Source organism: Lasiosphaeria miniovina, assembly GCF_030549165.1.
Source record: "Lasiosphaeria miniovina strain SMH2392-1A chromosome Unknown B0T26scaffold_4, whole genome shotgun sequence".
Classification (NCBI taxonomy): domain Eukaryota; kingdom Fungi; phylum Ascomycota; class Sordariomycetes; order Sordariales; family Lasiosphaeriaceae; genus Lasiosphaeria; species Lasiosphaeria miniovina.
Window position 1 is genome coordinate 5,247,331 of NW_026848223.1, and position 14,367 is coordinate 5,261,697.

The window sequence follows — 14,367 nt, forward strand, 5'->3', positions numbered from 1 at the left end:
ATCGAAAATATTAATAGCTGGTAGAATTTGAGTCTTTATATCCTCGGGGAAGTCCTCCGAGTTAGGACCAGGAGCGTTGCTATAGTATAGCTATATTACGTATCGACTCTTCGGGAAAAAAGCCTAGAACGGATAAGGCCTCTCGTATTGAGCCGTCTCGTCTTGAGAGTTCTTGTCCGGCTCCGTCGCGTTCTCCAGGATTTTAGCCAACTTCTCGATATATCTGAATTCTTCATTTATCCTAGAGAGAATGGTAAGTCCGATGTTTTTGACTTTTCCAGTCCGAATCGTATCTCGTATAGTCTTCAGAGTAGTCGTAAGGGCCGGGTGACGGGTTATTATTTCCTATATAACCTAGTCGCTGACGGAAATGGCAAAGAAGCCGGACTCGATTCCGATCTTCACGAGTTGTGTCGGGGCTGTCTCATAATCGAAAGAGGGGCCACAGAAAACAGCCAGCTCCGAAGCCAGGCTCTCATTAGTGAGAAGACAGCTCTTAAGAGACTTATTCGAGTATCCTTTAATCACGATTCTACCAACCTCCTATCTCTGACCGGAGGTGGTAGCTCCGTTGATCTTGATGGAAATCGTGGAGTACTGGCCCGTGTACCACGATGCGGTGAATGTGAAATCGAGCCGATCGGGGTGTGGGCCGAAAATCTTGGCCATATCGAGGAAGCCCGAGTGCTGCGTCTCATTATCTAGAGAGAGGTATGGGTATTCCGTCGAGAGATATTTTGCGCGTTTGGATGACGGCACTTGGATAGCGACCTGAGGTGTACCGACTTCAGGGTTCATTACGCCCTTGATTGAATGTCAGTTACCGTTAGAGACGAGAGATCGTGGAAAAAGAGTGACTTACCTGAATATCGGCATCCTGAGATTCAGAAGCGACCTCAATTGAATTTCCGGTCTCATGCTGATCATCATCAGAGCCAAATATGGTAGCCTTGATTGAAGTCAGTGGTGATGGCGATTGCGGAAGCGGCCTAAGACTTACTTTATTGTTGACATCGAGAGCGGCCTTTATAGAACACTCGAGAGCGACATCCTGAGCGGTGTCTTCGGTATAAACCTTTGCGAGATCGATCGACTAAGGCTTAGTAGCGACCTTAGTTGTATGTCCCGAGTCTATGGTAGCAACCTATTTGAGATTAATTAGTGTCGGTCGGTAGGAGTAGAGTAAAGAACTGACTTACCCCTTATTGCGATCGTCGCTGATGGCCGGAACGGCAGACTGACTGATACTATGCCTGGGTTCGATGGTACTTCTTGAGAAGCTTACGTATGTCGCCAAAGAAAGGTAGCTTGGTGACGATTCAAAGTAGATCCGTTATATTGTCTATAAATCAGGACGAGTGCGAAGGTGGTTTTTTGTTTTCGTAGGAAAGGTGGGTTGGGGAGGAAACTTGAAAGAGTTATGAACGAGGGAAAGGAACTTGGAAGGTGGGGTGAGGAAAGTGGGGTAAGGAAAGTGGGGTGAGGAAAGTAGGGTACCTATTATTATTGATTGCTTGCGAAGGCTGAAATTTTTTTCGAAGCAAAAACGGAAAGAGCGTATTTGCTAGTAGATGATCGAGTTTTTTAGATGGTGTTGAGTTGAGTGAGAAAACCTATTATATTGACGTTATAATTGACGGAGATACGATGTTCTCTTTGATTGTAAGATATACGGAGAACCGGGGTAGTAGTGGGAAAAAACTATTACGCTGACGTTGTACGGAGGTGCCTTTCAAAAGTTTTGCGCAGTGCCAAGAAAGCCACCCTCTTTAATTACATACGACCCTGGCCATCTTGGCCCCCTAGCTCCTTATTCTTTTCCGGCCCTCTCGATACTCGTTACCTCCTTCGCACTTTATTACCTGTTGTATATGCTCAACAATCCTTTCAATCCAGGCTTGAATACGCTGCTGAGTAAGTTTTTCGTTCCAGCAATGTTCCCATGCTCGAATAGCCTCAGCCCTGCTTTTTGGGGCTCCCTTTTTGGTTGTTTCTCTCTTCATCCAGAACCAACAAGGCTCTATCATATTAAGATCAGGTGAGTTACCTGGCCAGAGGAGGCGGAGTACCTGATGGATATCGTATATACGCTGTTGAGCGCGATGAGCGTGTGCGCCAGCCTTATCCTCCTGAACAAGCGTATTCGGCCCACAGCTTTTGGCGAAAGGGATAAGCTTTGGTATAAGGATCTTGGTTTGATAGCGATACCAGTCGATGCCTCCCTTGGATTCTCGTACGAGTTTGCCGTTCGCTTTGTTCCATCGCCATTGTGGTTTTCTGCCTCGTTTCGTAACCAAAGAGAGCCTTCCCATTTTGGTATCCAACTCCCACTCTTCACGCATTATTGGTTCCAACTCCTTATTCCATTCCTCAAGATCCTTCTCAGCTTGCTCCTTTTCAGCCTTTGTTTCCGGAAGCCAACAATGGCAAGGCCCCTTTTGATCGTACGAAAAGCAACCCCAAAACATAAACTCCGAATATCCTTTCCACCGTTCACGAATACAGCTTTTAAGAAAACGCTCATCAGCTTTCCTCCAAATACGATATCCTCCTCGGCGATGAAGTAATACAATAGAAGTTTCATCAGACCAAATAACACGTTTCCAATCTTCTAAAGTCCAATCTTTATGATCAAGACACCACTTCAGTCGTTCCTCCTTCATCTTCTTCGTCAATCCAGGCTTCCTCGTTGGCTTCGTTTTGTTGAATCCTGCTAATTTGAGGATCCTCCAGATTGTGATAGCTGAGATGTCGAGGCCCTCGGTACTGAGCTCACCGGCCAGATCAGCACAGGATTTCTCACGGCCATATCGATCTTTGCGAACCTTGGCGATAACCTTCTCGGTATTTTCGGGGGTGTGTTTTCGTGGACGGCCAGAGCGAGGGGCATCTTCAACCCATTCATCCTTAATAATTAAGGGCCGTATATTTGGATCAAATCCACGCTCAATAGCCCTGGCATATATTCGATTGACGGTACTAACGGAAACCCCGGTTTGTGCAAAGACATCGGCCGAAGAAAGGCCCACAATAGGAGATTTGAGGGTAACTATAAGCGCACGCATGGAAATATCTGTATTTGGCGACATCTTGATCGTTGTGTTGACTGTTGAGCTGTGGAAGCGGGGTTGAGGGGTAAGATTACGTGGCCAAACCAGATGTGGTGTGGTCGCTGATCATTCAGCTAAAGGGGTGTGGCTGGCTTGGCATTGCGCAAAACTTTTGAAAGGCACTTCCGTAACTGACGGAGATACGATGTTCCCAGCCGCGGCGGGGTGCCTAGCAGATGCCAGATAGCCCCGCCGTAGCTACGCCTCTATAGGCAACAAACGCCCAAGTTGCTTGTTGTAGACGACCGATGACGGGCAGTCCATTACGCTCTCAAGTTGCGAAAGCTCAGCTCCATAAAGCCCGAAGGTGTACGAAGTAGGTATCTTAGTCTGCTATGTATGATCTGTTAATGAAGTTCGGCGGCTCGTGGTGGTGGGTGTTAGGGGAAAGTGAACTAGAGTGATTTGATGAGAAGGTAGGTATTGGGTAGCCCGAGCTCTAGGTACTTCTGGAGCGTGGTTGAGGGTGCCGAAAAGAGCGGGTCGAGGCTAGCCAGATTTGGCACCTAGGACGGCAAAATATGACCTTTTCCTATAACGTTGGAGAAAAGTACGCCTATTAGAACCCGTGCGCTCAGTATTATGTAACGTCGGATAGTAAGGCCCTGATTGACTGCTTTGCCGAAATCTGCTTCGCTAGTTGGAGATTGCACAAAGTATGTAAAAGATATAACGCCACTGTATAAATATAGTGGGGAAGTGTCGATGTAGCGGCCAGGGTACTATGTAAGTCGGAAAGTCTAGATTTGGTTAGATTGGGCACTAATTCGGGCCCTTGATGCCTGACGATTCCCCGCTCCTATTAACATTTGGTGTTCTTTATAATGAAGCCGTAACGTTTACATCACCAATATAACAAAGCGTGTTAGGGCAAGTGCAGACAACTGGCTGGATTGGTGGGTCCCGCCCTGGCCCCACCTGGCCACACTGGATTTAAGCGGTGGTCTGTGCACACCACAACCACGCGACCCACAACACAACCTACTTCCCCCGCGCCATGCCTGGGCCTTGGAAGCTTCTTTCCTTTTTTCCTTCTTTAGCTTTAGATTCTACGAATACAGCGACTATATTGCAGCCTTGCCTTATAACAGTTGACTGTGCGGTGACAAAGCGGTTGCAAAAAAGCTCATTCCTGTTCTGTATAGGCAGCTATATTATTGTAAGGAAAGGACAACCCAAACACCAGCCGCGCGCACAGGGTGCGCGCTCACCACCTGTTACCAACTGGCCGGAACACTGCCAGTTGGCACAAGCCACTACGCCACGCCATGGCGCCCCGGGCCTGAGCCCCTGAGCACGTATATAAACAGTGGCCCTCGCCCACCTTCCTTTGCGAGGGCCAGGTTGAAGTCTCACACCAATACTACTCGTTGCTCGCCCACCTTCTTACCTGCATTGTGACCACCTTGATCCGGCGTACCTGCCTTCTCTTACAATTATGGAGAGCCGTGTTACGAATCCTTGTTGAAATGCGCAATAGTGGGGCACGCTCAGTTTGGTGTGGACTAATCAGGAGCGTCCCATGGAAGGAACTAATTATGAGTGTCCCTGGGTCCCGAGGTTTAGAACCACTTAAGGTCGGGGACGCGGGACAGTGTCCCGCGCGCCCGGCGTCCCGAGACCTTGCGGTCTCGGGACCACGGGCCAGTGGGACCATTGTTATTGGTTACACAGTTAGATATATACGATGACGTACCCACGGTCTTAGATAATTCTTGCTTGGTTCTTCAAGCAAGCAATACACATTCACTGCACTCATACACTTTGAGTGGCATTCCAATTTGACTGTATTACCCGTGCGATAGGAGCTTGCCCTTTGTTCTATCTTCATAATTACCAACCCCAGCATCCTGTGGAGCCCGTGCTCCCTTACAGACAGACAACCCTAACAGTCGAGTGGTTTGTAATAGTTCAACAATCGAGAATTATTCATTGATCCTTCGGCGCCGGTAATAACGTATGCGAAAGAGCCGTCAATTTTACCGCCGCGAATACGTTTTAAGAGGTCCATCCTTTCCGATTCCTCCAGCGGGTTTGATCCTTGAGAGGTATTCGTGCATGGATGTGAGTACCATCTATTACTCCTATTGCGCCGGTATAATACTGCAATTTGGGGTCCAATACGGTCTCGGGAGCCACGAAGTCGTCGTCAGGTAGGGTAACGAATACTATACGAACCAGGGTAATACCTCTTTCATCGTCAAAGAGACTGTACTTTGGCCGACTTTGAAGAAGTGAGCAGTATTCTGTTGAGGTTCGTTAAATACCGCGATCTATAAGACTATCATAGTCTTCAACTTAACGGAATAATACCTCGTATTGACAGCACCATAGTTATCACGGAACTAATCCACCAATACGGCGAATTCGTCCTGGTTCAGACGAAAAAGCTCGAAGAATCGTCGTTGTAGGCCGCAGAGCAAGTCATCTGCGAATGTCCTCGCCACTTCGGGTCCTCCTTCGTTGATGACCTCCCTTTCTTTTGCCTATAACCCGGTTGTTGACTGACTCTGAGCCTCTACCACGGTAGTTAACGTCATCGTCGCATAGGCCGCCTTTCGCTTCTGCATTTCCCTGGCATTTTGCCTTGCCCTGGCTTGAGGGCCGTTATTCATGAAGTCGATAGGTACGTTGGTTGTGCTAGGAGTCTATTATGTTCTTTATTATTAATTATTTCTAGGGTTCTACGAACTCAACTGCTTCTTCAATTATCACGAAGTACGTCAAAGTCGTTACTGCCCGACAACCAAACCAGCATTGGAGGGTAGCTAGCAGATCAGCTTGTTCAGGGCCTTACTGTGACGGCGGGGCTCAGCACCTACTACCGCTATACCACACCTTCCAAAAGGATTCTAGAATTGCAAGCTGCTAAGCTGCAATCTGTAGTAGGTTATAGTATGGCCACGCACCCGTAGGCCTGCCCATAGCGCCTACGGTACCGTGCCGTGAAAGATTGCCTCTCTTTTTAAGCGCTTGTTCCGCCTCCTTAAACTTCTGTCGGTATAGTAATCTCGCCCTAACCTGCCGTGACGTATTACGATGGGCCCTATGTCCGGGGTCGTAGAGAATCGCCTAAAGACTAGCTGCCTCCTCTTCGGCCTCCTTCGTAGCCACCGAGCCCGCTCCGCCGCCTGCCGTACCGTGCTGGCCAAATCCGCACGCCATTTGCCCGCCGTGCTAGAACGAGTCCCCTCTCGTAGGAGCCGGGTTGCTAAACTCGACCAGGCCCGTCTTGACGGGTACTGGTATATCCTGTCCCGTCTAGGGGAACCAGCTATCCTCTATCTTGTCTATGGAACCAGCTACCCTTTACTAATGCATTGGTTTACGGTTGAAGGGCGATAGCTTCCTCCAGCTCCTTGTTGTCGTTACATTCGCAAGTCTCGTTCGCTAGCAGTGAGTCGTACTACGGTCGCCACTAATTGAATGCCGGCTCGAAGGATTCGTGCGCCGCAAAAAATAGCGAATAGGGGCCAAAGCGCAATTGTGGTTCATGCGATAGACGGTGCGCCACAAAGAGCATGCACGCTGGGGCCCGTATTCCGACTGAGCCGGCTACATAGCTATCAATTTGGCTTATCGCGAGGTCTCTTTCAGCGGGGCATAGGGTGGGAGGCAGCATGTTCGAAAACGGAAGTCACCGTTTTATAACGGTCGATTTTACACAGGTCCGTGGGTCACTAACAGAGGGAAAGAGGGACCCGTTTTTGGATCCCAAGAACCCCTAGTTCCTGACCCCTTCTACCTCGTAGGGCAAGCTTCTAGGGATTGAATTGTACCGTACTCAGTTCCAGGAGTAGTTGCACAGGTTGTTGATGTTTGGTGCGGCCCGTTCATCGTCCATCGAGCGCGAGGAGCCAGAGTCTGATGTCGAAGACGAGATCCCAAGAGACTTCCTGGCTCGTGCCACCTCAGGGTTCACTGGTGGGACGTAAGGGGGTTGGGTGATCAACAAGATTATTTCTCTTCCGGAAGAAATTAGCGATAGTCATTCCGAGACGAGAAACAAACCAAAGACGAGGCCAACCAAAAATCATTGAAACGTATTTCCTAAACCAGGCCTTCCATCCAAGATCTTTGATCAGTGATCAGTGAGAGCAATCGGACGGACATTGAAACGATCAATGGAGACTTTGTGAGTGGCTTGAGAGTGGAGTTTGTGTGCATGGGCCAACTAACCCCAGGCCGCCCCATTTTCTGGTGCAGCTACTCCATATTCTTTGTGATAAATGGAAGGTTCCAATTGTTGAGTACCCGGAACTTGAGGTGAAGCAAGCAAAGCGAACGGAATCCTGCTGTCCTGTCAAATCAAGACAACAAATATAAGCCTTAGTGAGGATCAAGGTCCATAGGTCTTATGCAGGGATGTGTCCACATACCGCCGCCGCTTGTTACGTCCCACAGCTTGCGAAGCAGATATTAATTGCCAACAATCTACAAATAGGGCACGTACATACCTTGAGGTACATACATGATAAATTACGTTATGTAGCTGCGGGCCGTGGGAAAGCCCTTTGGGCGCGCCCGCCCGAGTACGTGCCTTAAGGTATAGTGGGTGGGGAGCGAGCCGACGGCTAACTTAGGTCCCGGCGTCATGTCCAAAAGTTATTTCTTCAATTGCGTCTTGGTGGGAGACTGGGACGTCTAGTGCTGAATAAGTTTGGAGCTGCTCTCGCTCGTTGTGAATAGGTGTCGTCCACCACCTCTCCAGGAACGCCCATTCAAAAGCTGGGTCACCACATATTTGCGCTACCTCAGTCAGGAAGTCCCAGCCTGCCAACTTCCAGAGGCCGAGATTCACGCGTGGGGACTGGAGACGGAACTGCCAGCCATTGGAAAGCTCCCAGGCAGACCCAGCGAATCACAAGCTCCAGATCCCGACCCCTGCTCATTAATGCTCCTTAGCATGCCCCTGCGCTGTCGTCGGGTAGGTTGTGGACACCCCCCCTCAGGCCTGCTGCTGCTGCCAAACGCACTTGTCCCGTTCCATTCCCCAGCACGACGACCCCTTTTGCTCAGCGTGGGAAGACGACGGGAAATCTTCCCACCCAAACGCCCTGTCGCACCTAAATTTTTCCTCGACCGACCGCGACAACCCAACATCTCGCATCCTCACCTTCTACCACATTTCGTACATTTGAACACTCATTCCGTATTGCTACGCGATCCAGCGTTACATTTCAGAATCACCTGCCAATTGCCTTAGAAACCTGCGCTCCGCCGCGCCATTGACACGCGACCATATCTCGGCTCGCCATCGTTCCTGGTATGTAAGTTTGATGTGCTCCCGACCCGACGACGGCTAGTGCCCTCATGTCTTTTTTTCTCCTTCCCCAATGAACCTCCACAGATCCGGCGCTATTTCTCTACTCGACTACCGCGAGACCTGCCTGCCTGCCTCTTGCTCTCCACCCCGTTTCCATTGTACGAAGCAGATCCCGGTGCTGTGGCCTCTTCGTCAGCCCGTTCTGTCTGCCGCGGCTGTGAAAACAGTCACTTGAAGTTACCTTTTGTGGGAATGATCCGAGCTTGGCTAACATCGCCCTTTGCTCCATCTCTCTAGACTTCGCGCCTTCCCCCAAGCTCGCTCTCCCGGGTCACGACTGATCGCTCGCCACGGTGCCTGTCGAAATGGGTAAGCTCTTGCTTTTTGTTTTTCGCTCGACGTGCTCGTGTCAGAGCACCAAGCTGCAGGAGGCATTGCCGAGGAAGCTCAACGAACGTCGCTCCCCTCTTTCGACCTCGAACCGCTCAAAACCGGCCCTCTCCCTCCTGTGATTCTGCCTCCTCTCCTCTCCATACCAACATCACAAATCGGCCTACCGATTCGCCGCATTCGTTCGCTGCCATCTACCGTTTCTTGGGAACTTTTTTTTTTGGAACAAATCATCTTACCCATCGGAATACCACCTGCTCCCATTCATCAAGATGCACTTCGCTACAATGGTCCACCATGCCACCAAGGCCCGTACCAAGAGCGTGCAGTTTGAGAAGAGTCTGATCAGTCTCGACGGCGCCGAAGGAGCCTCTTCTCGGGACGGGGCGTCAACTCCCCCAATTCCCGGGAACCGGACCAGCAGCCTACCCACGAGCGAGAACAAGGAGAACTTCAAGAATTCCATTCGTCACTACCGGAGCATGTTGGACATTGAGGATCCTCCCAAGCTACCAATTACCAAGCCCCTGTCCTACGACGAGCTTTACCCCAAACTCGTGGACTCGACCGCTCTCACCAAGTTTCCATTGAGGAGGCCCTTTGATAGTCAGACTCCATGTGCCCTAACAGCAGCATTTCTACCGTGACTAGCTACCTACCACTTTGCGACGGAGATGCTAACGTATTCGTCTCATAGCTGCAAACGGTATTCCTACCAATTTTCCTCCTCCTGCTAGGGCGCCGCCCGCTCTAAACGCGGGCAAGCCTTCGTCATCTCGATCGGAAGACTCTGAAGAAGCCACATCTTCTGACCATGCAGCCGCAGCTCCTCAAGCTTCTATCAATGACAGCAGAAACATTGTCCGAAGGAAGCTGACGGGCTACGTTGGCTTCGCCAATCTGCCCAACCAATGGCATCGCAAGAGTGTTCGTAAGGGCTTTAACTTCAACGTGATGGTTGTTGGTATGTTTCCGCTCTGACCCGCCGTTTGATTGCCGGTGCAGTGCTAAGTTTCCGCTCAGGTGAATCTGGTCTTGGAAAGTCGACCCTCGTCAACACTCTCTTCAACACTTCGCTCTACCCTCCCAAGGAGCGCAAGGGCCCCAGCCTCGACATCATTCCGAAGACAGTCACGATTCAGTCCATCAGCGCCGATATCGAGGAGGCCGGAGTTCGTCTACGGCTCACCGTCGTTGATACACCCGGTTTCGGCGACTTCGTGAACAACGACGAGTCTTGGAGGCCCATTGTTGATAACATTGAGCAGCGCTTCGATGCCTACCTCGATGCCGAAAATAAGGTCAATCGTATGAACATTGTGGACAACCGCATCCATGCGTGCGTCTTCTTCATTCAGCCGACAGGCCACTCATTGAAGCCGCTTGACATTGAAGTCATGAAGCGGCTGCATACCAAGGTCAACTTGATCCCGGTTATCGCCAAGTCGGATACTCTAACCGACGAGGAGATCAATGCCTTCAAGCAGAGAGTAAGCTTTTGCCCTTTTATAATAGAGTATCAGTCCACGATGCTAACAATGTGCTGCTAGATTCTTGCCGATATAAAGTTCCACAAGGTGCAGATTTTCGAAGGCCCCCGGTATGAACTCGATGATGAGGAGACCATCGCGGAGAACAACGAGATCATGTCCAAGGTCCCGTTCGCCGTTGTCGGTGCGACCAATGAGATCACGAATGCCGACGGACGCAAGGTTCGCGGTCGTCGCTATCCTTGGGGTGTCATCGAGGTGGACAACGAGGAGCATTGCGACTTCGTCAAGCTACGCCAGATGCTCATCCGCACCCACATGGAGGAGCTCAAGGAGCACACCAACAACAACCTCTACGAAAACTATCGGACAGACAAGCTGATTGCTATGGGCGTCTCTCAAGACCCGAGCGTTTTCAAGGAGGTTAACCCTGCTGTCAAGCAAGAGGAAGAGCGCTCTCTCCACGAGCAGAAGCTCGCCAAGATGGAAGCCGAAATGAAGATGGTCTTTCAACAGAAGGTCGCTGAGAAGGAATCCAAGCTGAAGCAGAGCGAGGAGGAGCTCTATGCTCGTCACCGGGAGATGAAAGAGCAGTTGGAGCGGCAGCGTTTGGAGCTCGAAGAAAAGAAGTCGAGGGTGGAGAGCGGACGGCCAATCGACAAGGAGCCTAAGAGAAAGGGGTTCTCTCTCCGATAAATTTGCGGCCCACCTAGTGCGCTGCACCACCTCCACGACACGTCTCAGTATCATGATGCCCACAATACCAGCCTGCCGCCTCTTTCTTTCCATTCTTTGTTTTTCATTTGTCTCCTTTTAATCAAAAACTTCCTCTTAATTGCCGTGGGAAGATTGTGTGGGAAGGCGGCCTAAAAGTCTACCGATGCGCACCTATTGGGCGGAAGAGGGTGCTGGAAAGCTGTTTGCTGTCAAAAAAAGGGTCAGGCTTTCGAGAACTGGTGTTTCCATCGTGGTTGAAGGTTGAGTCGGCTGTTCTTGAACACATTACGCAGATATAATTGGTTTCGAGGGTTTCTTGAGAATCACGTTTCGTCGGCGCCCCGAGTATGACCCGATCATAATTACCATCCATCGGCTTCGGAGAGGTATGACAGAGAGTCATAGGAGTGGGACTAGAGAGTCGAGGGCGTGTTGTTTCTTCACCAGCTCCCGCTCGAATAACCAGCCCTTTCAAGCCCAAAGAACATCGGCCAGGTGCCTCAGGGGTTGGAAGGGCGGAAGGTTTCCTGGGGTTGGGTTTGGACGCCATTGCGTGAGAAGGAATTTTATATGACGGAGGCGAGGGACGAGAGGGACGGCACGACCGGATATCCCATCCCACACCTGTATTTTACGGCCGACCGTGGCACAGAACAAGTTCTAGGACTTTTCTTTTCTTTCTAGTCTCTTTCTCTTTCTGCCATGGGAAAACCCCCTTCCCCATCATACCCAACCCATTCTTGTCTTCCTCGGGCTTCCTATCTCTCTTCTCGACTTTCACCGCCCTAACTCGCCCTCTTCTTCTACCGGCTCTTGTCCGACTTTTGTTTTCCTAGTTTCCACCTACTGCTGCCTAGCCCCCCCCCCCTCTTTTTTTTATCTGTCTGATTGTTTAGCTTAGTGCGCCCTTCTGTGTCTGAATTAAAAGGATCGTCTTTTTGTGGATCGGTTTGACTTTTTGACACCTTTGTGTGAGTGAACTTTGGCGGACATGAAAAACTACGCGGCGCAGTGTAGTGAGGCTTTTGCGTTCCGTCAGCTCTTTAAGGGTTGTATGTAAACTTTCTATTTAACCTCCCGGCACGGGTTGCTTGTTTTGTTCCTGCGCCGCCGTGGCGAAACAAACTGTGCCACGAACCTACGCAACGGTTTTCGGCCGGTAGTTGGAGGTGCTGCAATCTCAAAGATGAGTGGGAAAATTTGAGGGCGAGGGTCTATGTATGTTCTTTGATTCGGGATAATATTGGTACAAAACATAAAATACATTGATGATGGAGAAGAGAGGGCCAAGACAATGCTGCCCCCCTACACTTGGTGGTAAATAAATACATATCGAGTTATATTCTACACTACACGTACCACGAAGCCGTCCCCCCCCTCCTGCTGCTGCAACATCACGCGCAGCAATAGGCAAACTAGCCTCTCCGCAAGTACCAATTGTGAGCCAGCTGGTTGAGTTCCTCCGAGAATGGTGTCGGCACCTCGGCCAAGCCCTGGCGAGCGACCGGGTGGCGCAGGTATACGGCGGCACATATGTTCTGGTTGACCTCGAGGTAGCGGGGGATGAAGGCGAAGGGCGACATGTACGGCCTGGGCTGCCATGGGGTGACGTAGGTTTTCTTCGGGTCATATGGGTTCACCAATTGCTTGACGATCAACTGGCTGAGAGTACCGCGGTCTGTCGATTGGAGCTGGTCCGCGGCTTCTTTCACTGGCCCCAAGAGAATTCTCTCGGCTTCCCTCTTGGCTTCCCTCTTGGCTGCCATCTTTTCTGCCTTCGACATGTCTGCCGCATTGGAGGGGTGGTTACGAAGCATTGTGGACTTGTTGGCTTGCATTTGCGCTTCCAATTTCGCCTTTGCCATTTCCGTTTCTACGAATTTCTGTCTCGCCCTTTCGGGGTCGACAAAATCCAAATGGAGCTCCTGCAGCAACTCGGAAAGATTGGTCACCAGTTCCGTAGCCTTCGACTCGTCGTCGAGGAACTCCTGGTCCGGGGTGAGGGGGTTAATTTTTTTAACCGTGTTGACCAGTGCGCGCACGGCATTTTTGCGAGCTCTGATTTGCCTTTTCATGCGCAGTACCTTGTTGGTCTCGGTCTCGGTCTCGCCATCGCTCTTGCTCTGGCTCTTGCCCTCAAGAAGCCCTTTGGCGATCCAGTAAAGCTTTTTAATATCGGCACGTCTTTTCTTGAGGGTCTTCGCAGCTATTTTTGTTTCCTTCAGTTTCTTTCCCGACTCTTCCTTGACAGGTTCTGAGGCGGCTTCGATCTTCTTTGGTGCAGTCGCCTTCTTCACACCCGTGCAATCCAGGACGCGGTCAACGTCAACTTGGAAGAGATCACCTGGGTTCAGGAGATAGCCGGGATATTTCATCTGGAAAGGGTCGACTGTCAGTTGTCCGCTATAGATGAGAAATATTGGCAGCAAGGCGCGCCAGCAACCTACCTTCATTCCGTTGACCTTGACGGCGCCGTGTACAACCAGGGAGTGAGCCTGGCGGGCGCTGCTCGCAAAGAGAGCCCGGAAAATAGCGATATCAAGACGCCGCTCTAAGGGAGCGAACGTCATTTGCATGTAAGGCGTGTGCTTGGTAGAAGTGCCATTGCGCGGCGCTGGAGGGGAGCCGGGTGCCTGAGTCTTTCCAGAGCCACGGCCGGCGGCCTGCTCGCTCCCGTCGAAGTGCGCCATGTATTTTGGGTCCATGTCGGTAACGGATAGGAGCCGCCTGCTGAACATGCGCTCCCATTTCTTCTCCTTGATGTGCTCGCCATGGTAGCCACGCGCCAGCGCCTTGGCCCCCCACTTCTGTTGGAAGAAAGTGTTATACAGAGTCTTGGGTTCCCGCAAATTGTTGAGGTTGTATAAGTTGTACTTGTTCCATGTTTGTCTGACGCGCTATAGATAGAAAGAGAAAAGACGAGATTGTTAGTGGTGCGCGCTCGATGCCAAGCTCTCCTGTCCTAGAAAGGCGAAGGCTGAGGGGAGAGAGAGAAAGTGCACGTACTGGTCGCTTCAGACCATGATATCGCGATACCCTGCGGTACTTCATCGCGGCGTGGCGGCGCCAATTGATGCCGCTGTCTCGGTGCTGGGCTTGTTTATGGTGCGGTGCGGTACGGTGCGGTGCGGAACGGGGGGTATCAGGGGCCAGGAACCTAGCGGCAGCGACAACTTCAAAATCTCGAAGCGCGGCCACCAACCGAAAATATTTCTGAGTTCAGACCGACCAGCCGTGTTCTCTTAACACTCACGTGAGTTGCTTGGAGGCTTGGGGGCATAGTAGGGCCCGGCCTGGAGGCTGCAGCGGGAGCTAGACCCAGAACAGCCTAACGCTTTGGAGCTGATGTGGGGCTTTGCGGCGAGCCGGGCGGTGAAGGCACGAAAAATCAAAT

The 14,367-nt window shown here is 51.0% G+C and overlaps 3 protein-coding genes across 3 annotated transcripts; 1 reads left to right on the forward strand and 2 right to left on the reverse strand.

Annotated features, from left to right (window-relative positions):
- Positions 1 to 543: 543 nt before the first annotated feature.
- Positions 544 to 1,793, reverse strand: B0T26DRAFT_752264 (uncharacterized protein; the record flags this gene model as incomplete). The annotated part of the gene is made up of 4 exons (XM_060445503.1): positions 544 to 804; positions 863 to 949; positions 1,001 to 1,093; positions 1,782 to 1,793. 4 exons carry the CDS (start codon positions 1,791 to 1,793, stop codon positions 544 to 546), a joined length of 453 nt encoding a protein of 150 aa, XP_060297125.1.
- A 7,033-nt stretch (positions 1,794 to 8,826) lies between these two features.
- On the forward strand, positions 8,827 to 11,041 carry B0T26DRAFT_326761 (septin). Its single transcript, XM_060434386.1, has 4 exons — positions 8,827 to 9,372; positions 9,464 to 9,730; positions 9,790 to 10,256; positions 10,317 to 11,041. The coding sequence occupies exons 1-4, from the start codon at positions 9,039 to 9,041 to the stop codon at positions 10,950 to 10,952; spliced, it is 1,704 nt and encodes a 567-aa protein (XP_060297126.1). The 5' UTR covers positions 8,827 to 9,038; the 3' UTR covers positions 10,953 to 11,041.
- A 1,144-nt stretch (positions 11,042 to 12,185) lies between these two features.
- Positions 12,186 to 14,207, reverse strand: B0T26DRAFT_712894 (uncharacterized protein). The gene is made up of 3 exons (XM_060442099.1): positions 13,980 to 14,207; positions 13,421 to 13,870; positions 12,186 to 13,348 (listed from the first exon to the last, which is right to left on the reverse strand). The coding sequence occupies exons 1-3, from the start codon at positions 14,022 to 14,024 to the stop codon at positions 12,389 to 12,391; spliced, it is 1,455 nt and encodes a 484-aa protein (XP_060297127.1). The 5' UTR covers positions 14,025 to 14,207; the 3' UTR covers positions 12,186 to 12,388.
- Between the last annotated feature and the right edge of the window lie 160 nt (positions 14,208 to 14,367).

Excerpts from the sequence above, each read along its gene's own strand:
- B0T26DRAFT_326761 (XM_060434386.1), top strand. The coding sequence starts at position 9,039 with ATGCACTTCGCTACAATGGTCCACCATGCCACCAAGGCCCGTACCAAG. Across the intron at positions 9,373-9,463 it reads ATTGAGGAGGCCCTTTGATA|CTGCAAACGGTATTCCTACC; the intron begins GTCAGACTCCAT and ends TTCGTCTCATAG. Across the intron at positions 10,257-10,316 it reads TCAATGCCTTCAAGCAGAGA|ATTCTTGCCGATATAAAGTT; the intron begins GTAAGCTTTTGC and ends ATGTGCTGCTAG.
- B0T26DRAFT_712894 (XM_060442099.1), bottom strand. The coding sequence starts at position 14,024 with ATGAAGTACCGCAGGGTATCGCGATATCATGGTCTGAAGCGACCA. Across the intron at positions 13,871-13,979 it reads ATCATGGTCTGAAGCGACCA|CGCGTCAGACAAACATGGAA; the intron begins GTACGTGCACTT and ends TTCTATCTATAG. Across the intron at positions 13,349-13,420 it reads TCAAGGTCAACGGAATGAAG|ATGAAATATCCCGGCTATCT; the intron begins GTAGGTTGCTGG and ends GACCCTTTCCAG.